Raw genomic sequence first — 20,118 nt, forward strand, 5'->3', positions numbered from 1 at the left:
TGTCGAGAGAGTTTGAGGGAAAAGTGAGGGAGAGGAAGGAGCAGAACGAGAAGAACGGTGAGGTCATTCCACTTTTTTATGTTCTCGAAGGGAGTCATTCTGGTCAAGGATAGACAATCGAGGTCTCCAGGTTACGGCACCTCGCAGAAAGAGAAAGCGTAGCAAAAAAACGAGTTGTCGAAAATGCAAAATTTCGCAAATTCGAATCAGAACAATCTACCAAGAACGTCGTCCAGCTGTTTCCTACTCCCAGCCCTCTCTCCCTTACCTTCCTCGTTCCCACCGTCCCCGCCCTGCCCTTGATTTCCAGAGACCGCTTGTCTCTGCCTGAATTCCCTCTTTTTCCTCTTATTCTTCCCTTCCTTCTCTCCTCCAGCAGCTCCCTCTCCTCCTCCTCCTTCTCCAATAGACCCAGTACCTTCGACTTGATTCTTCGACTTGTTCCTCGATGCCGCTTTCTCCTCGATTTTGTTTGAGACTCGAGCTTTTTCGACCGCCGACAAGTAGGATTCTTGTTCTTGTTTCGAGTGGTTCAAATGGAACCTCATTAAACTCGTTTGAGTAGCTCTTTCCAACGCTAACAACCCACCTTTCACAAATCAGCAACTTTCCCCAAGAATCACAGAAGGAGAAAGAGAGTTGATTGAGAACTCACCAACTTGTTCCGACAATTGATCCCACCTGAACCTCGGTAAATACTTCATAGTCCAAACGTCATCATGCCATTTATCACTCTTCTTCCCTCCAATATTTTGGGCGTTCAACATTTCCGCGACGGAACGAGCGACTCGTTTGTCGAGGAATTCGATCCATCCTTCTTTGAAATTATGACTTTGATGCCTTTCTTTCTGTTTGAACTTCTTCTTCAAACTCACTTCTGTAGACACTCATCAATCCCTCATCAGTCCCGAGTACTACTTGTAGGAGAGAGGGATGAGACGTACCTTTGTTGGCGTCGGCTCTTGCGAGATAAATCCTCCCAACTTCCCCAAACTGACTCAACAAATGTTTAACTTTACCGGGACCCATTCCCGGTGGAATCCTACTGAGGTAGATCAATCCAGGTTGTTTCACTTTCTTATTCGTCGTGGTCGTTCCGGAAGAAGTCGAACTGAGATGTTTTGGAAGTAAATGAGAGGGGAGGGGTTGTCGGGGGAACGTAGAGAGTGAATCTTCATCCTCCTTAGCTGCTTCCGGTTGCTCGATGTGGCTGGCTTGCTCAGGGTCTTCCCCGTCCGAGGCTTGATGAGAGAGGAAAGAAGAGAATCGATCATCTTCTTCGACTGGGACTGCAGGGACAGACTTGCGTTTCTTGTTCGAAGTAGTAGTAGAGCTTGTTGATGCTTTCAATGGTGAGGAACCTGGCATATCGAAAGTGGAGAGAGTGGTAAAGGAAAAGAGAGAAGATCGAGAAACTTTCCCGTTCGCTTCCTCACCGTTCACTCGAGACCTACTCTGGAGTCTCTGAGTTAGTTGTATACACAGTAGACTCGACAGTGAGTACCCCTTTCCCTTCCTCGAGCGTGACAGCATACAGTCGATTAAACTTTCTCTCCTCATCTTCATCTAGCCACTCTCCCTTCAGTACCTCGTACCCGGAGCCTTCCGACGCAGAAGCAGAACATACAGCAGCAGAACGACAGAACAGACCCGTCTTTCCAGCCTACTCCCGATCTTCCACTCCGAACTCGACTCGCCTCGATTCGCCTCATCTCCCCGCTCTCTCTTCTATCGCTATCAACCAGACACGTATAAGATCAAAGCATGGGTGTCCCAGCTCTCTTCCGGTAAGTCTTCTCTTCGTCTAGGTCCATACACTCGCTCTTCCCGCGAAGCCTCTCTCTGACCCTTTGGCTTCTCTCTCCCACTCCCTCGTATGTAGATGGCTCTCTCGCAAATATGGCAAAATCGTCATGCCAGTGATCGAAGAATTTCCCGTGAAAGTTCCTTCAGCATCAGGAATCGAAGGAGAATTCGATGAAATGGTTCGTTTTCCCCCTCCCTCCCTTTGCTCTGCTCTCGCTCCCTCTTTCTCGAGGAAGGAAAGGACTGACTAGTGTTGATTTTGGGGGAGGATTTAGCCAGTAGATATTTCGGGCCCAAATCCAAACGGGGAAGAGTTTGATAACCTGTATTTGGATATGAATGGAATTGTGCATCCATGTACTCATCCAGAAGGAAAAGTGAGTCCTCTCTCGCCTCAAACTCCCTCTCATGACAATGGCTGATCGAGGTATGATCGTTTGTGGTTTTAGCCTGCACCCAAAAACGAAGACGAAATGATGAAAGAGATTTTCGCCTACACGGATCGAGTCGTCTCGATGGTACGACCCCGTAAACTCCTCATGATGGCGATCGATGGAGTTGCTCCACGAGCGAAAATGAATCAACAAAGATCTCGACGATTCAGGGCCGCACAAGAAGCGGAACAGAAGGAATCTGATCGACAGAACGCGATCAAGGAATGGGAAGCGATGGGAAAAGATTTGAGTGAGGAGTTCAAAGGGGAAAAGGCGTGGGATTCGAATGCGATTACTCCGGGTACTCCGTTTATGGATAAATTGGCAAAGAGTTTGAGGTATTGGGTTAGGAAGAAATTGAATGAAGATCCTGGTTGGGCTGGCGTGAGTACCTCTTTCCCTCCTCTCTCTCTCGCTCGTCCGTCGAGCTGAAGATACTTGATGGATTATGTAGTTGGAGATCATCATCTCAGATGCTTCAGTCCCCGGAGAAGGAGAACACAAAATCATGGATTTCATTCGTCGCCAACGAGCTCACCCTCAATCTCACAATCCAAACACTCGACACGTCATCTACGGTCTCGACGCGGATTTGATCATGTTGAGTTTGGCGACTCACGAACCTCACTTCAAAGTTTTGAGGGAAGACGTTTTCGCCGATGAGAAGAAGAAAGGAAGAGGTTGTCATAGATGCGGTCAACCGGGTCATCATTCGAAGGATTGTACAGGTACGTTTCGTCTCCTCACTCTTCATGACGAAGAAGCTTCTGCTGACCTGTGAGTTTCGACAGGGGAAGTAAAGAAACCTGAAGCCGACTTGACACCGAAAGGAGCCCCTACTCCTCTCAAACCCTTCATCTTCCTCGACGTCGCTATCCTTCGAGAGTACCTCGCCGTCGAACTATCGGCCCCTACTCATTCATTCCCGTTCTCTCTGGAACGTGCGATCGACGATTGGGTATTCCTCATTTTCTTCGTCGGGAACGATTTCCTCCCTCATTTACCGAGTCTCGAAATTCGGGAAGGAGCGATCGATACCCTGATGGGGATTTGGAAATCGAGTTTAGAGAGGATGGGGGGTTATTTGACGGAACATGGGAAAGTTAAATTGGAGAGAGCTCAAGTCATTTTGGAACAATTGGCGATGAGGGAAGATGAGATTTTCAGGAAACGACGAGAAGGTGAGTCACTTCCATTCTGAATCTTTGTGCGCGGGGATTGAGAAAGGGTTGATAAACACAGCCGAAGAGAGACAAGATCGAGCCGAAAAACGACGAAAGATTGATCGTGAAGCACGAGACAACGCTCAAGCTAATTCGATTAAATCTTCCGCCTCTAACCATTCTCAACTCGGTGCCGGTAACACTCATTCGGGAGGAATCGATTACGTCGAAGTGAAACCTATCCCTTCCTCGACCGCGACCGCGACAACTTCGGGACCTGGAGGATTGCCCGCGAAACCTACTTGGGCTGCAGAAGCCGTCGAAGCCCCCAACACGAAGAGCAAGGACGTTTCGAGTTTGATTGGAGATAACGCTTCGATCGTTGCGAATCGAAGAGCGATTAGGATGGCGGGGTTGAAAGCTTCGGATACGAAACATTCTCTCGAATTGACCGCTGTTGGATCCAGTTCAGGAGGAGGAAGAGGAGGAGGTTCAACGACAGCAGCGCCTCAAGAGGAGGTCAAGGTTACGAAAGAAGAAGATGAAGAAATGAAGGAGGAGAAAGCAGCGGAAGAGAAAGGGTTGGAAGAGGCGAAAAAGAGTAATCAATCGGCGGCTGCACTTCTCCGAGCTTCCCTCTCTGCCGAATCACTCGAGACGGGAAAGGAAGAATCGACGGTGACAAGTCCAAGGGGAACGAAACGTAAAGCCTCTTCGACACCGGGTAACGAAACTCCGATCGATGAAGAAGCGGGAGAACAAGAATCCGATGACAAAGTGAACGCATTCCTCGCCGACTCTTTACTCCCTCCTACTCCTGCGACTGTCGCTGGTTTGGGCGCTCAAGTTCCGCCAGAGTTGAAACCGATGGGAAACAACGTCGTCGAACAAGAAGATACCGTCAAGCTGTGGGAACCTGGATACAAGGAACGTTACTACCGACAAAAGTTTGGAGTCGAGTTGAGCGATATCGAGTTCCGTAAAGCGTGAGTTAGCTTCTCTTTCCTTCGTCACTGTACTTTCGCTGAATCTCCCTCGCTCTCTGCGATAGGATCGTTAAATCATACGTCGAAGGATTGTGTTGGGTTCTCGAATACTACTACCAAGGAACTCCTTCGTGGCAGTGGTACTACCCTTACCATTTCTCACCGTTCGCGAGTGATTTCCTCGAAATGGGCAAACTCGACATCAAATTCGAGAAAGGAACTCCGTTTAAGCCTTACGAGCAACTTATGGGTGTTTTCCCCGCCGCTTCGTGAGTCTCTTCTTCTTACCGACTTTCTCTCGAGCTCTCGCTCACTCTCATTCGTTCGTAGGAAAATTCATTTACCTGAACCTTTCCAAATCCTCATGACCGACTCTGATTCTCCCATCATCGATTTCTACCCGAAAGACTTCCACATCGACATGAACGGGAAAAAGATGTTATGGCAAGGAGTCGCCCTCTTACCGTTCATCGATCAAGATCGACTCCTCACGGCGATGGATACGAAATATCCCGAATTGACCGAGTTTGAGAATCAACGAAACACGATGGGGACTGATACGATCATCGTTGGAAGTAAACATCCTTTGTATGATTATCTCGAAGGATTGTATGGAAAGAGAAAGGCGAAAGAGGTGAGTTCTTTCCTCTCGTTTTTCGCTTCGAGGATCTCAAGCTGATTTCCTTCCGTTCAGCCTGTTCCTCTCGATACGAAACGAAGTAAAGGAATCTCGGGAGCAGTCCTCCCCGACGATTCGATCCCGGGAACGACGTTCGATTCACCCGTCGAAGGACTCCCCGATATTCTCAACGACGAAGCGATTTCCGCAACTTTCGAATTCCCCGACCAAACGACTCCTCATCGATCGATGCTCTTACCTGGAGTTCAAGCCGCTCGAGCCGTCTTGACTCCTTACGATAAGGATCAAGTGAGAAGGGGAGGAGGAGAACGTCAAGAGAGTAACGGATTCCACGCGATGAGACACAGGGATCAGAGTGGTCCTGGATTCACGAAGAACCAGAACCGTGGACCTCCGCCTCAACAGCAACAACACTACCAACAACAACAACAGCCGTATCAGTCGTACGGAGGCTATCAAGGAGGAGGAGGAGGAGGAGGAAGTTATGGATACGGAAATCAAGGGAGTGGAGCTGGAAACTCGAGGGATCCTTACAACGGTTATTCTTACGATCCTAGTTCGAGAAGTCAAGGTGGTGCTTACGGCGGTGGATACGCAGGATGTAAGTCGAAACTACCTGCCTGGAAACACGGAACGAAGAAACTGACGCGATAAATCGATGATAGATTCTGCTCCTCCTGCTGCACGACCACAAGGATCCGGTTACGCTCCTCCCCCTCCCGCTGCTGGTTATCGACCTCCCGTTCTTCCTTCAAACTACATGCCTCCGCCACCACCTGGAGGCTATCGTCCTCCTCCTCCCTCGTCCGCTGGTCCCGGAGGAGCTCGCTATCCCGGTCAGCAACAACAACCTCCGCAATACGGTGGTTACGGAGGTTACAGCGGCTACCCTGGAGCAGGTCAGGGACAACAAGGAGGAGGAGGAGGTGGAAGGAGATACTGATTCGCGCATTTCTGAGAAAGAGAAGTTTCATTCAATTCGCATTTTGTTCGAGCATCTTGTTTCCAAGTTGTCATTCATAAAACCCCACCATTGTTTTATCTCTCTCTACTCTACCGATTGTACCCCGCTTCTACCTCACTGTTTGTATACCCTTAGCAATTGAAAGCACAATCTCGAAAGCGGACTTTGGTGCGAGAGAAATGAGGTTCAAATGGAATAGCAACAAACAGTAAAATGCGATGCAGAGTTACACAAAACGACGGGACTTTGTTCAAACTGCTCTTCTTTTCATCTTCTGCCTTCCCGAAGCCAACCAGATCGCCACGACCATCGCTGAAACGGCCATTCCGATCGTGAGCCTGAACGCGGGAGCGTAACATTCTCGTCCCGCCAGACATTGGATCGCCGGTTTCGAGAGTTCGTACAGTCTTGAGGAGGCCTCAAAGGTCGAAGGATGAGAACGAGAGTCGTAAATTTTACCGAAAATCAGGTTTGTCGTTTGACCTGCTCTCGGGAAAAGATGAGCTTTTAATCTGAGCGTAGGAAGTCAGGTGGATGTACCGAATAGAGCAGGAGCTAGAGCGAGGATCCCGTTCGTTCCCGAAAAGTTCTTCATTCCGAATCTTCAGTGTGATCCGAGTATGACCGTGTCAGCTCGTTCCTTTCGAAAGGGCTAAGATCGATTGCTGCTCACCTTTCGAGACCGATAATTCCGCTGATTCCGAAGAGAGATCCGTGAGCGAACCTGTTTGAAAGAGCAGTCACTGTGAGTTTTGAGGGAACGCCCACAGATGGACAAGACGGCTCACCCCAGAATAATCGTCGGTAAGACGAGACCACTCCAACCGTACACCGACGTTGCTCTATACGCGAAGACCTGACTCAGAGTCAAAACACTCGCCGTTTCCAACATCCACCAAACTCTACTGATCCTCCTGTTCTCCTTCTTGTGGTGAACGAAATAATCCGATCCGAACCCTGAACATAGTCGACCGAGAAAGTTGAAGATCGAGAGTAGGGATACGAGATGTGACTGAGTACGAGCGAGATCGAGATGCGAGAAATGAGAGGAAGAAGGAGAAGTTGTCGCGAGGGAACGGAGGACCGTTCCGAGGTTGTTGATGTAGCAGAGTCCGACGCCGGAACATAGACCGTTGTAGAGGAAGATTAGGTAGAAATCGAGTTCTTTGAACAAGGCCCAGCCGGATACGTTCAGATCTTCCCGAGGTTCGCTTTCAGGATTGACGAGCGGAGTCGATTCGGTAGGTTCGACCGGTTCTGTCGATGCTGGAGAGGATGTTGGAGCTTCAGGAGCTGGGCGAACGAAAATGACTCCGAGGAACATGCTGACAAAACAGCCAATCGCGATGAGGAGAAGAAAGCTCGGGGTCGTGTCTCGTCGGGTCGATCCAGAGTTGAGAAGCAGTGAAGAGAGTGTCGAGTCTAGCGTTGTGAGCGTTAGTAAGAGAGATCCATGGGCAGAGGCAGACAGACTCACAGAAGAATGCCGAAAGTCCGAAACCGCTGAGCACGATTGATAACGCTGCAGCTCTTCGTTTCTTGTACGATTTGGCGACAGTGTTTCCGGCTGAAGAGAGTCCAGCGGTAGATCCTGAATGATTCGAGGTCGATCAGCGATGCCTGCCAAAGTCGAGATGACGAGAATTTCGTCGAGCTCACCAATTCCGGTCAATAATTCGGCGAATACCAACCCTGGGACTCCGAAGGTCGCGAAAAGTGACCCTTCGGCATGGCCTCCCAGATAGAAAGCTCGAATAATGAGATCTACGGCACGAATAGAGGTCAGTTGGAAGCAAAACTTTCGATTCTTCGTGTGAAGACTCACATCCGGCGGTGAGAGCGAAGGCAGAAAAGATGAGGAGAGGCCGAGGACCTCTACGATCTACTATTCTACCGATGATAGGAGCTACAATCAGACGAGAGCCGAGGATCAGCCATTGAAGTCGCTCAACTTTCGAGCAGAAGTCTGCAACTTACAGCTGAGGTAAACTCCCATATTCCCCGCCGCGCCTACTGCATTCGTTTGTGTACTCGTTAAGCGTAATCTTGAAGCTAGCTGAGGTGCATAAGCTCTGGGATTTCGAAAGATTGGTCAGCCCGAACAAGCAAAGATCGAAGCTGGAAGAAAGGACGTACGAGAAGAGGTAGTTGAGGCCGGCACTGAGTGCGACAATGGTGGATACCGCGAGTACTACCTCGCGTTGTTTGAGCATATTTGGTCGAGTGGAAAAGATGAAGGAATCCCGAAAGATTCGGTCATCGAACAACAACTTCTGTTTTGCTCCGTAACAACGGTAAGCTACTGCTGCAGTTCTCGCTGACCGGGATCTAGTGAGCAGGCTGCGAAGACCGTAGAAAATCGGCAGTCATACGAGAAAAATCGTCGATTTTCGCTCGTATTCACGCTTTGACCCTCGTTCGCAACGTAACGACAAGGAATGGGTCCAGAAAGCTAGCTAGCTACAATAATAGTAAGTCATAAGGCTACAAAGCAACCGAAAGAAAGTGCTGAAAGAGCTAGTTTTTCCTCTCTTGACGACCCTTCTGGAGCTCTTCATCCTTTGAGCTGAAGCCCGACACTGCCTCTACCGGACCCTGGTGAGACAGACGTCTACATAATTGTACATTGATTGAGTTGCGGACCGCTGTGTTCGTCTTGGAACGGCGTGGTATCCCTGGAAAAACAGCAAATTCAGAGTCAGTTTCGCGTTTCTAGTGGCACTCAACGACTTTCAGGGTCGACTGATTACTGACAAACACAAATCAGTTTGAGCCAATCGGCCCTCGTAGATTTTGACAATCGCCATGACTTGACTCCTTCGCTCTTCAACGTCTCTTCGATGCTCCCCTTTCTGGTGTTGGTGACGTGGTACGGCGATAATATCGTAAGTGAGCCCAACGGCAGCTACTTGCAAGGATCTGAATCGGGAACGAAAGGAGTTATAGAACAGCCTTGGATCTGCCGAAAGAACGGGGATGTGCGCTTACGCTGTACCGTCTTGATCGATGATATGCGATCGGAATCTCACTCTCATTGACTGTGAACATCAAGATGACCGAGGCAAACTCAGCTAAGTCGTTGCGAAGAGAAAGGAAGACTCAGACCTCAAGCGAACTCGATGCTCACCTCAAACTTCGACCTGAACCTCGTGATCAGCTCTTCTAGCTCCTTCAGTCCATGCTCCCTCGTGTTCGCTCGGTGACTGTACGCTTCATGGAAGAGTCGTGGGAAATAATCTCTTCGCAATTCTTCGATCGAAGGACCCGGGACCGTCAAAATCGTCGAAATAGCTTCTTGTGCGAGAGCAAGGGGAGTATCTGGTTCTGGTAAGTTTCGAGTCGATTGGGAAGAGCTCGAAGCGCCGCGAGAGACAGCGGCATGAAGTCGAGAGAGAGGAAAAGCACGAGAGGAGATCGATGAACGAGGGGATGAAGGTTCGTCGGATGTCGAGGAACTGTTCGTGGATTGTGTAGCTGTTCGTAGAGGGGATAACTGGACCTTTGAACCTTCTGGGTCAGGTCGAGTGGAAGAGTTTTGAGTTGAGGAAGATGACGTCGCTTCCGGCGAATGTGTCCTGAACCGACCAAAGGGCATCCTGTATAGAGTTATCTGATATAGTTGAGAGTGTTTTTGGATCGAAGGAGAGGCAGAGGAGAGAGAACGAAGTCGTTCAACCTCTTTCATCAAAACCTCCCACTTGTCGACCGCACATGGTCAAGGTGAGCTCGTCGCTACTAGCCATACACTAAGGGACCTACCACTGATTTTCAGAGGGGGTCAGATCATCTGTCGCTGCGCTTGTTCCGTCTGTTCGCGAACTCATCGCTCCTTTGCTCCTCAACCCGACCCTCTCTCCGGTTCTCCTCCAAGCACGTCTCCAACCGGTAGCTCGTCACTCTCTGGAGAGGATGCGCCACTACCAGCTCGAAGGACGCCAGATTGGGTTTCGTTCACTCGAGATGGAAAGAAGCGGCGCTGGATTGTCTCGCAAGAAAAGTTACGATTCGTCAAACAGCTCTCAAAGCTCGAAGAAGCCATAAAGATGGGTCAGACGGGTGCTAGAGTAGAAGAGATCGTGCTAAACATCAGAAAACCCTCGAGTGGGAAAGAAGTGAAGAAGGAAGATTCAGTCGATCTTGCCCTCGAACGACTCTTCAAAGCTACGCAGGAGACGCTTACAACGATCAGGTTTCAAGGATTCGGGATCAATCTACTATCGTCAATCCCACAATCACTCGTCGAGTCCCTCACCTCTCATACGACGTTCGAAATTTCTCCTGTCGACGCCGCTTATGGACCCAAATCGGCGGGCTTGCTCACAGTCCTCCACTACTCTACATCGCTCAAGAACCTCATCGTTCAACCAAGGTCTCGAAAAAACATTTCCCTCGAGGAGTTACCTTTCAGCGACCTCAACTTCAGATTGGCTCTTTACATCGCGAGTTTCCCGCTTCTCGAACTCGTCAGATCCTCGATCGAAATCAGCAACACTATCTCCGAAGGTCTCAAAGAACTCCTAGGTCTGATCGAAAAGCTCCGAAGCACGAGCGAAACACCGCCGCAAGCTGCTCACCTCGAGTCACTCTCCTTTCCGTATCTCTCTTTCTCGCCAAACATCTTCCTCGAACTGATCAACAACAGTCTAACGTCTCTCACGAGTCTGAACTTCACTTCAATCATCGTCTCTGGCGAAACTCGCACGAATCATCGCGATTTCTTCACGGTGCTCTCGCTCCTGCTCGCTCCACAACCACTCGAGTTCACTTGGGAAGCCGGGTTGATCGATGCTGAAGACATCGACTTTACGCTGGTACCAGAAGAACCGTTCTGGGAGTTCCTGGGTCGATGTACGAAAGTGAGTTTCGATCTATGGTCCGCTGCTGTGATCCGAAACTGACGAAAAGCTGCGACGACAACAGCTCAGAAAACTGAGCTTATTGACGTCTCTCGTCTTCCCTCAAACTCCTTTATCAACGTCCTCCGAGCCTTCTTCTCTACCTGTCGGCGCGACCTCGTCTTCTCCTCGTCTATCACCGTCAGCCCGTTCAAAGTTCCACCTCCCCAGAGATCTCGAAGAGCTTCATATAGGAAGCGCAAGCATTGAAAGCAACTTCAAGAGGTTCGGCTGGTGGGTGAGAAGGATCGAACACCTCGTCAGTGGAATCCTCAGCTCCCCTTCGAAAACGACGACGAAGAAAGGGAGGAAGAAGAAGATGTGGAACGGGAAAGTGACGGCTTTTACGACTCTCTACACTCACTCTTCAACCTGAATCACATCACTTCTCCGACTCTGGGATGAGTTCCTTCACCATCGAAATTCCGTAAACTCGTCCTTTCCCTCCCTGCGACTTGCCGTCCCTTTCTCGCCTCAGACGTATTCCAGCGACAATTCCTTCGACTCAGCTCGACTTTGAGAGGTCAAGAGAACGACTTCGGCTCGGACGGCAACGACGGAGAGAAAACGACGGAGCAAGTCGTGATGCAGATCGTGTTGATCAGTTTCGTCACGCTGGACGACTTGGAGTTGACGAAGGAGCTCAGGATGAGTATGTAGGACGAGGAGTCGTCGGCGAAAGGCGAAGAGAAGGAAAGTTCTTTTCAAGTTTGAGCGTGAGGATGTAGGTGAATGCGAGGATGGGAGGGAATGTGAGACCGAACTCTGGTGAGTCAAGGTTCGTTCTCTTCGTGATCCTGTGTCACCTGGAAGACACTGACGAGTCGAGCGTGGCGAGTTGGTTTCCGTTCGTCCTCTTTCGGTGCTCAGTAGACGAGGTATGACCGAAATCCAGCGACAGCGGAGGAAACGAAGTGATTGGTACCGCCTGGAGAAGCTCAGCGAGGCCTGACTCCGTTGGATCCTGAGGGAAGACGAGGTGGAGAGGGAACAAGATGGTCTCGTGCGAATTTGAACTCAATCCAACTTTTTGTTGCCCTACTTCCGGTTCTCATCTCGTTACGCCGCAGAGCAAGAGCTGCGAGATAGCTGCAAAGTTCGCTCGGGGGCTCAAGAAGATCAAGTTGCAAGATTGCGAGCGCCGAGCGAAGCGATCGCTCTGCGCTTCAACCAACTTTCTTCCCGATTCTTCACTACACAACGCGCTCGCACAGAGCCCAGTCGACATCACCTCGAGTAGTCAGTCGCCGCCATTCCTCCCTCTATCGTGAAGTCGTCCTTCCGCTTCGCCTTTCCCTCCTTGATCTCTCGGCCTCTCTCCTTCCCTCCCTCCTCGTGCCGAAGCTTCGCGACTACCACCAGACCACTCAATCTCAAGGCATCTCTCTTACCACGACCTACCTCGGCCGCCTTCACTCTCACTCGGGAATCAGGAATGACCCGCTCTTCTCAACGTTACTCTGGACCTCCGCCTCGCTGTCCAGCTTCCCTCGACGATGTCCCACCTCAGTTGACTGAAGACCAACTGAGAGTACCGACGAGCGAGTTGTATTCGGTTGCGTTGGAGGAGTTTCACCGAACGAGACAGAATCGAGTAGCCGGAACCACGAACGGAACTCAAGAGGACAGAAGCAAGGCAGAGAGCACAGAAGAGGAGGCGGATGAGGTAGAGAGGTACGAACCGGATCCAACGAAACCAGATCGACCAACTCCTCGACATTTCGGTCTATACGCGAAAGAACGTTCAACTCTCGATTGGAGTTACCACGTTGTTCCTTCGAAAGCACGACAATCATTACAGGACGAGATTGTCAGTCTGGTGTTGGGGACACAGGTGAAAGAGTGTAGAGACGCAGGGGACGACGAACCTTGTAGAGTGAGCGGGACGGGTCAGGCCGAATTGGGATGTCAGTTGGGTGACTGTAGTGGAGACAGTGAGGGGAAGAAACCACTCGCTTTGTTCACAGCTGGGTTAGTAACCTCTTTTCGCTTCCTTCTTGCGAAAATTCCAAAACTGACTCATTCTCATTGAACGCGGTTCCTCTCTACTTACGACTCCAGCGGGATGGGAGCTGGAAAAGGGCACACGCTACGAGATATGCTCAGATCTAGACGGATACGACTCCCTGCGAACACAGTTTGGTACGCGCTCCCTTCTTTCGCCATTTCTACCTCCGCGAGATGCTAACGCCTTCGAGACAGGATCGACCCCGACGCATTATCCCGCTTACTTCCCGAACGACCTCAATACCTCTCACATTCTCCAGAAACTGCATCTTCTCTCCTTCACCCCGAAGCTTCGCTCTTGCAAGAAATTTGTGCCGCCGTTGCGAAAGAACGAAATAGGAGTTTGGTCATTGATGGGAGTTTGACGGATTGTAAATGGTTTGCTGGGTTTATGAAAGGGTTCAGGGAGAGCGGGTATGAATGCGAGATTTTGTTTGTCGTGAGTTGCGATTCTCTTTTTTCTCGAACGACCCGACGAGGAACTGGTGACTGATTGTCTCGATTCTTTGACCTGTCGCTACCTTCCCACTCTCTTGTCACCTACCTTGCGGTCCTGCGAACTCCGTTAGTCTGCACCCGAAGAGACGATGCTGAAACGAGCTGAACGACGAGCGAAATCTACCGGACGAGTAAGTTTCCGTCGTTCTCTTCCTTGTCCTCCGTCATGCTCACGCAACCTGTTTGATCGCAATCCAGGTGACAAACCCTGAAGCGATCAAACGATCTCGACTGAAATCTCCCGAATGCGTCAGCAATCTCTCGAAACCAAGTCTCGTCCGCCGGTGAGCCTCACCCTTCTCTCTCCTCTTACAAGCATCTCTCGTAGAGCAGCTCTGACGCTCTTCTACGCATGATCAGAGTCCGATTAATCGACAATTCCGACGATTCCTCTGAAACCGATTCCTCAGGCCCCGAAATCATGTACGATTCCCTCCTCGACCCGGTCTGGCCCGCCGTAGATCACACACCATTGAAAGAAGTGAGGGATGCGGATCGGGCTGGTTGGGTCGACGCGAAAGGATTTGTGGAAGGGAGATTGGTTCAGGGGTAAGATGGGAGAGTCAGGGAAACGAATAAGGCCGTGGGAAAGGAGAGCGGGAAATTATAGTATGAATGGATGGGTGTCGTCGTAATAGCTTAAGTGAATGATCTGAATGTACGACGCCGACGAGTCGTCGAATGAGTTCTTACCGAGTTTTCGATTCTTGTCTGCTTCCCTGCCGTTGCGTAAAGGACGTATAATTGCCGTCAGCGCACGAGCTAAATATGAACGATTGTCCCTTCCCTAGCTGAGTCTCTAGCGCGAATCCGGAATTCTCAGCTTTCTGCGAAACTGAAACTTCTGAAACGTCTTCCTCTTCTCTCTTCTCCCCTTCTCTCTTCACTCTCGCCTCATCTCGACCCGACATGCCTCCGAAAGCGAGTGCCTCAGCGGTACCACCGATCAACGTCGAACAGTACCTCAAGGACGCGTCGAAAAACGCGAGGGAAGATGAAGTTGGAGATGGTCCTGAAGGAAACTGGGAAGTTGCCGTGAGTCTACCCTCTCTCTCTCTCTCAGCACTGTCTATGCTCGGTGCTGGACTGGCTCGGTACTCGGCTGGCAAGGTCCACTTGAACTGAGGGAAGAGGGAGAAAAGGAAAGGAACGAGATGAAAGAGATGAGGGAGGGTGACAAACACCGACAACTAGACGAGAAGGACCGCTGGGAGCTCGTGATCAGCTATAGATAGCTATCCTATACCTCCTCCCTTCTTCCCAACCCTTATCGAGACGCCCGAGGTCGAGAGAGATGAGTTCTTCAACTCTCTCTTCTCACCTCGAGCGGAAACGATTCGGGCTACCTCGCCTACGGCTCTTTAGCTCTCGAACGCGCTCTAACGGAGCTCCGTGACATCCATCACCCTCTAACGGGATTAAGCGAGACTTATGGTTGAATCGCTCCCGCTCGTCTCGAATCGTTTTCGTTGCTCGCCTCATGATGGAACGGCTCAAGGGACGAGCGCGGCGCCTCAAATGCGACTACATGGAGCGATAGACCTCCCCTCTGGAGTAGATTAAAGATTCAATACCCACTCCGTCTCGTCGCTTCGATTCCTCGTCTTCGCCCAGAACAACATATCTCACTCTTCCCCTGATCACCCTTACTGACCCTCGCATCCTCTCGAACAGTACGTCTACGCATTCATCGATCGATTCACCGATTTGCGCAAAGTAGAATATGGTGCACCTCTAAAATCAGTTTTCGACCTCGAACGTGCTCTCCTCGCTTCCTCCCCTCCATCTCGATCTCAACAACGTAAAGCTGCTCTAGCCGCCGCGAACAAGAACAACGGAGCCGACGCACCCGGCAATGGAAATGGAAACGGTCAAGATCAAGAACGACCCCATTCTTCCGCTTCTTCCCTTTCCTCTCTCTCGGACGACGAAGATACTCCGACCGTTCAACCTATGCCTTCGAATCCTTCGATCTCCTCAGCTCCTCCTGTTCTTGCTGCCGATACTCCAATTCCTCCTCCCTCTGAAACTCTCGTTGCGATTATCGAATGTTTCAAACAAAACCTCGTTGGGATCCCCGAAATGAACGATTACCATGGTCGTAAAACTTGGTTGACTTGGTTGATCAACTTCGTGGGGAAACGATTGGGGGAGAAATTCTTTGGGGGTTTTAGATGGGAGACGAATCTGTTGAGAACTAGGGGATTGAAACCGGGTCAAGAGGAGGATAAAATGTTTTGGTATTTGAGATGGGAGGATAAGGTGAGTAACGAGGTACTCGAGGAAACGACGCGCTTGAAAATGCTGACTTTCCCAATATCCGTCCTGCTCTCAGATTCATCTTTTCCGACAATTGGTCGATTTCCAATTAACCAACTCTACTTTGATTCGAGAAAGAGTTCAACAAGGTTACGATCTCGGACATCAACGCAACGCTCTACGAACTCAAGCCGCGAATCCACTCATCGTCGAACCCCTCGGTACTACTCTCTCCAAACGCCAAGTTTTCCACATCGACGAATCCGCACGTCTTTACGTCGCCTCGGCGATCCCGACGAAATCTACGAATTCGGTTCCTCCCGCAAACTCGAATTGGGCGAGTTTAACATCGACTTCTCCCGGGTACAAGGCGTTCTTGTTGAGTTTACCGGAACCCGCTCCCGCACCTGGAACGGTACCGGGTAAACCGGGACCGAGGAAGAACAAAGGACCGAAGCCGGGGAGTAAGGAGGATCCGAAGAGAGAGGAGAGGTTGATTAGGGGCAAATTGGAACACGGGTTGGAGAAATTGGTGAAATATGAAGAAGTGAGTCGTATTCCTCTCTCTCTCCTCTATTCTGCAAAGAGTTACTGACAAAGTTCTTTACAGGCGATGGCTGAAATCGAAGTCAAGGAACGAAGGGTCGCAGCTCGACGTGCCGACGCCGATGCTCGATTAGCTCGTAACATTTCTCGAACGGTCAACACTTCTTCTCGAACTACTCGACAAAAACCCAAAACTGTCAATTACGCGAACGACGGAGTCGGAGAGAACGGAGATGAAGAAATCGATGAATTGGAGGAGAGTGTCGCTGGAGGAGATTACGACGAAACGGGAGAACAAACGATGGGAAGAGGGAAAAGGAGGAAGACGGCGACGACGAACGCGAACGAGGAAGATTGGGAAACTTCGAGTATCGCGAGTGCTTCGACGAGTGGACGTCGTGGATCGGCGAGGAACGCTGCGAGAATGGGACCGACGATTCCGGGCGAGAGGAGGAGTAGTCGAGTTCAGAGTAAATTGAAGGAAGAAGGGTACGAGGTTGGATCGGATGAAGTCGATGAATTGGATGAAGATGGAGGACGCCACGATCAATCTGAAGAGATGAAGGACGTCGTTGAAGCGAAGGAAGAGGAGGCTGAGCCTGAATCTAAGGTCGAAGAGGCCGAAAACGGAAAAGAGGAGGATGGGGTCAAGCCCGAGGAGAACGGTCACGCGGAAGAGGCGAACGGATCGAAGGAAGTAGCTACCGAGGCGAAGGAAGAGATCACGGAACCCGTCGCGAAGGAGGAGGACAACATGGAAGTCGAGGCGTGAACTGGAGTAGTTGAGAGACACTTTTGAACTAGTTTTACCTCTCGCTTTACTATCCTCATTCTTCATTTTGTGCATGTGCGAGCGAAATCACGACAGATCATTTACAGTACTCAAGAAAAGACGGGTAAAAACGAAAGAGAGAGGTATCAAAGAATGAACGAGCGAACTTGTACACTAGAAATCATCTCCATCGTCGTCCTCCTCCCAATCAGCCCCATCTGCGAGCATCTTCTCTGTCTCTTCTTCCAGTTTGTCGAGACCCGTAATTCGCTCGAGGTATTTCGCGTCTTCGCAAGCTTGCCGAACGAGTTCGAATCCGTCTTTCTTGAATGATTCGATCATCTATCCTCGACGATTCACGAGAGTCAGCTCGCAAGGCACGCGGAAGATGAGGAAGAATTGAAGAGACGAACAGTGACTGAGCATCCAGTGCATCGATCGTAAGCTTGGCCAGTGATCTTCAGGTTGTTGAATTGAGCTAGAAAACCTCGAATCTGATGCGGTACTTCTCCTAATACTGATTTAGGCTCTTCCATTCCGTCAGGAGATGTCACAGCGGAACCTCCTCCAGCAGAAGCGGGTAGGGGAACGTCAGAAGGAGCGAGAGCACTGCGAGACGAGGTTTCTTCAGCTCAAATGCTGAATGGCTGAGAGAGGAAGCTCGACTCACCCAAGAGGATGTTGAAGGATCGAGACCATTAACTCGACTGCCGTTGCGCTTGCAATCGCGGCCAATCCAGGTCGAGTGACCGTGCACATTTGATCCAGCGTTCGGCCCGATAAACTCTGTAAGGCTCATTCGGTTGCTATCAGCTCGAATGGAAAGCGGATAGCGTTTGATACGACTTACGTCCATCGGAGCGACGATGTCGTTGCAATAATAACAGCCCAATTTCCCTTTGAAAGGAGTTCCGACTGTCGTCTGCGAGACTTGAGGTGTCGAAGTTGGGGACGGTACACCGTGGCGCATGACGAGGAAAGTGTCGAATCCGAGTGCGACATTCATCACAAGCTGTGCAGGGAGCAGTACCGACTACATTCAGCTCCCTGAACCGAATGAGAAATCGAGACAGACGCACCTTTCCTTTCGCAGCTCCCATCACCGTCGGTAACCAACGACTCTCCCTCGAGTCCATCCCGAGGAAAACGACGTCGTGACTGTCGATCAATTGTTCGAGTTTGTCATACTCTCGACGAACCCTGTCGAGTGAATTTGGAGGGATCGGGTGACCTGGCATCGGGATCGAGAGAGATACACCCGTGGCGTCCTGTGCCACCAAGGAATTCCTTACATCAGTCCGGCAAAGGCAAGTGACGGATTTGTAGAATCGGTGCGCACGACACCTGGATAAATCCGTTTCAGAGACTCGGCGGCAGCTTGGGCTTTCGGTTTTCCGCCGTGAAGACTATCTTCAAACTCGAAGAGCGGTTGTCGGACTGGGTTCGAGAAAGAAACTGTCGATGAATCCAGCAAAGTGATCTTCCTCACTCCCCAAGCCTGCTTCGAAAGCCCGACATCAACTACGCTCACCTCGTGTGAGGAAAGAAGAAGAAAGACGTACCATCAATGTTCTCGAAACGTAACACCCCAAAGTCCCCGCTCCGAGGATCAAACATTTCGTCTCTTTAACTTTTTCCAAATTCAACTCTGGCAGAATCCTCCACCTCATCAACTGTAAATTGAGATCAACCGCTTGATCGGCTAATCGGATTGGGTCCATCAAGGGTCCCAGGTCGGCCATTCGAGGACCGAGGGATCCTTGTGCGTTCTTTTCCCAGCCTGCTACGCTCGGCATTTTGCGAGATTCCCCTTCTCCGGCTGTTGATGCATCGGAGGTAGAGGACTTGAGACGGATCGTCGTGGAGAGAGCGGAGGTCTCGCGAATGAGGAGGAGGCGAACCGAGTCGAGGGAAAGGGAGGATGAGGAGGGGGAAAGTGTGAGATAGCTGAGGAGATTCCGGAGAGTCCAGCCGGGAGCAGAAGGGTGAGAAGAGGGATCCGAGTAGATTACAGTGCGCTACAGCAGCGAATGGGATGAGTAAAGGTCAGCGTAAGCCCTTTCCGGCGGAGGCGAGAGTATTCAAGCGAAAGAAGTGAAACGTACCGAAGCTGCATCAGTGTTTGCCCAGAACGACGCGAAATCACTGATTGGAGCATATTCCATTTCGTCAGGATTCGATGTGGAAGGTCTAGCCAAAGTCGCTTCGGTGTGTGATGACTGTGAGCGAAAGCAAGTTCAGAACCAGAAAGTCCGATCCTTTCGAAACCAGGAGTAAGCCAGCACTCACGAGGTCCCTCGGTATCTCGACAGGCTCCCAATTTGACTGTGGTGCTAGCTCCCATCCAGGTTTCTGGACTAAAGCAGGGAAACAAGCCCAGTAATAGTATTTGTACTTCTTCAGATCCGCGAACGTGACGATTAGGAAAGGGTTGAGCGATTCGAGGGATGCTTCCGAAGACCCTGCTTCAATCTGAGACCAGATCTATGGAAGAGAGTTGTAGGTTAGCGTGAGATGATTCTGATTTCGCGCAACTCGAGCGAGAAAAAGACAGAGGAATCGAGGTTGAGACTGACCTGTTCACCTGCTTCTTGAGCTAGTTTCGCTTTATCACATTGTTTGAATTCTTCTATCGTGTTGAAGTTACGGAGAATACCGTTCAATCGAATGCGTTCAGGCGAGCCGCTGCAAGAACGAGAAAGGTCAGTCGCAGCGCTCAGTCCTCCACATTCGCCCCAAACTCGCACCCGCCTGGTTACCTCCTACACAGCACCTAGATATAAAGAAGCGCAAGGGAGAGGAGACTCAACTGATTCGTATCCGACCCCACTTCGGAGTTCGCAACAGAGGAGAAGCTATCATGGTCGAGTTCTAATCCACTCGAGATCCCTACGAGCTCGTTCCCTTTCATTCGGTCCTTCACTTGCTTCGACTTTGAGTAGTATCCATGAATCGGGACGGGGTCTTGGGAGAGTTTCAATTGATGAAGTTTGACAGAAGTGAGGGCGTGCCAGAAGGAAGGGGATATCGATGTCGAGAGAGGCAGGAACTGGAGCGATTGATTGCTTGTCATGCCTAGTCGAGCGCTTCGGTGGACAGGAAAGAGGAGCAAAGCTAGATCTTCGCGAAAGGGTTGATCCTCTTCTCC

General features: G+C 50.5%; 8 protein-coding genes across 8 annotated transcripts; 4 read left to right on the forward strand and 4 right to left on the reverse strand.

The window, feature by feature from the left end:
• Positions 1-206: 206 nt before the first annotated feature.
• ESF2 (RNA-binding ATPase activator ESF2) lies at positions 207-1,368 on the reverse strand (the record flags this gene model as incomplete). The annotated part of the gene is made up of 3 exons (XM_076631906.1): positions 207-577; positions 656-877; positions 945-1,368. 3 exons carry the CDS (start codon positions 1,366-1,368, stop codon positions 207-209), a joined length of 1,017 nt encoding a protein of 338 aa, XP_076488029.1.
• A 396-nt stretch (positions 1,369-1,764) lies between these two features.
• On the forward strand, positions 1,765-5,972 carry RAT1 (ssRNA exonuclease RAT1; the record flags this gene model as incomplete). Its single annotated transcript, XM_076631907.1, has 11 exons — positions 1,765-1,787; positions 1,883-1,985; positions 2,082-2,183; positions 2,256-2,624; positions 2,695-2,968; positions 3,032-3,421; positions 3,483-4,389; positions 4,455-4,658; positions 4,720-5,023; positions 5,084-5,630; positions 5,695-5,972. The coding sequence occupies 11 exons, from the start codon at positions 1,765-1,767 to the stop codon at positions 5,970-5,972; spliced, it is 3,501 nt and encodes a 1,166-aa protein (XP_076488030.1).
• Positions 5,973-6,243: 271 nt separating this feature from the next.
• On the reverse strand, positions 6,244-8,206 carry JCM6883_003827 (uncharacterized protein; the record flags this gene model as incomplete). Its single annotated transcript, XM_076631908.1, has 9 exons — positions 6,244-6,476; positions 6,534-6,595; positions 6,667-6,717; positions 6,782-7,415; positions 7,471-7,584; positions 7,653-7,757; positions 7,819-7,899; positions 7,971-8,065; positions 8,130-8,206. 9 exons carry the CDS (start codon positions 8,204-8,206, stop codon positions 6,244-6,246), a joined length of 1,452 nt encoding a protein of 483 aa, XP_076488031.1.
• A 398-nt stretch (positions 8,207-8,604) lies between these two features.
• JCM6883_003828 (uncharacterized protein) lies at positions 8,605-9,588 on the reverse strand (the record flags this gene model as incomplete). The annotated part of the gene is made up of 4 exons (XM_076631909.1): positions 8,605-8,668; positions 8,748-8,912; positions 8,982-9,031; positions 9,121-9,588. The coding sequence occupies 4 exons, from the start codon at positions 9,586-9,588 to the stop codon at positions 8,605-8,607; spliced, it is 747 nt and encodes a 248-aa protein (XP_076488032.1).
• A 448-nt stretch (positions 9,589-10,036) lies between these two features.
• On the forward strand, positions 10,037-11,264 carry JCM6883_003829 (uncharacterized protein; the record flags this gene model as incomplete). Its single annotated transcript, XM_076631910.1, has 2 exons — positions 10,037-10,849; positions 10,914-11,264. 2 exons carry the CDS (start codon positions 10,037-10,039, stop codon positions 11,262-11,264), a joined length of 1,164 nt encoding a protein of 387 aa, XP_076488033.1.
• A 1,059-nt stretch (positions 11,265-12,323) lies between these two features.
• JCM6883_003830 (uncharacterized protein) lies at positions 12,324-13,946 on the forward strand (the record flags this gene model as incomplete). Its single annotated transcript, XM_076631911.1, has 6 exons — positions 12,324-12,859; positions 12,950-13,030; positions 13,091-13,334; positions 13,465-13,524; positions 13,592-13,677; positions 13,754-13,946. 6 exons carry the CDS (start codon positions 12,324-12,326, stop codon positions 13,944-13,946), a joined length of 1,200 nt encoding a protein of 399 aa, XP_076488034.1.
• A 356-nt stretch (positions 13,947-14,302) lies between these two features.
• Positions 14,303-16,970, forward strand: JCM6883_003831 (uncharacterized protein; the record flags this gene model as incomplete). The annotated part of the gene is made up of 4 exons (XM_076631912.1): positions 14,303-14,428; positions 15,068-15,655; positions 15,729-16,199; positions 16,263-16,970. The coding sequence occupies 4 exons, from the start codon at positions 14,303-14,305 to the stop codon at positions 16,968-16,970; spliced, it is 1,893 nt and encodes a 630-aa protein (XP_076488035.1).
• Positions 16,971-17,144: 174 nt separating this feature from the next.
• Positions 17,145-20,043, reverse strand: ATG7 (Atg7p; the record flags this gene model as incomplete). Its single annotated transcript, XM_076631913.1, has 11 exons — positions 17,145-17,312; positions 17,384-17,579; positions 17,641-17,756; positions 17,821-17,982; positions 18,050-18,238; positions 18,310-18,468; positions 18,533-18,988; positions 19,076-19,189; positions 19,260-19,454; positions 19,547-19,655; positions 19,781-20,043. The coding sequence occupies 11 exons, from the start codon at positions 20,041-20,043 to the stop codon at positions 17,145-17,147; spliced, it is 2,127 nt and encodes a 708-aa protein (XP_076488036.1).
• Between the last annotated feature and the right edge of the window lie 75 nt (positions 20,044-20,118).

The sequence above is a fragment of the Sporobolomyces salmoneus genome (genome assembly GCF_050403485.1).
Source record: "Sporobolomyces salmoneus JCM6883 DNA, S_salmoneus_JCM6883_v1_ctg21, whole genome shotgun sequence".
NCBI classification, from domain to species: Eukaryota; Fungi; Basidiomycota; class Microbotryomycetes; order Sporidiobolales; family Sporidiobolaceae; genus Sporobolomyces; species Sporobolomyces salmoneus.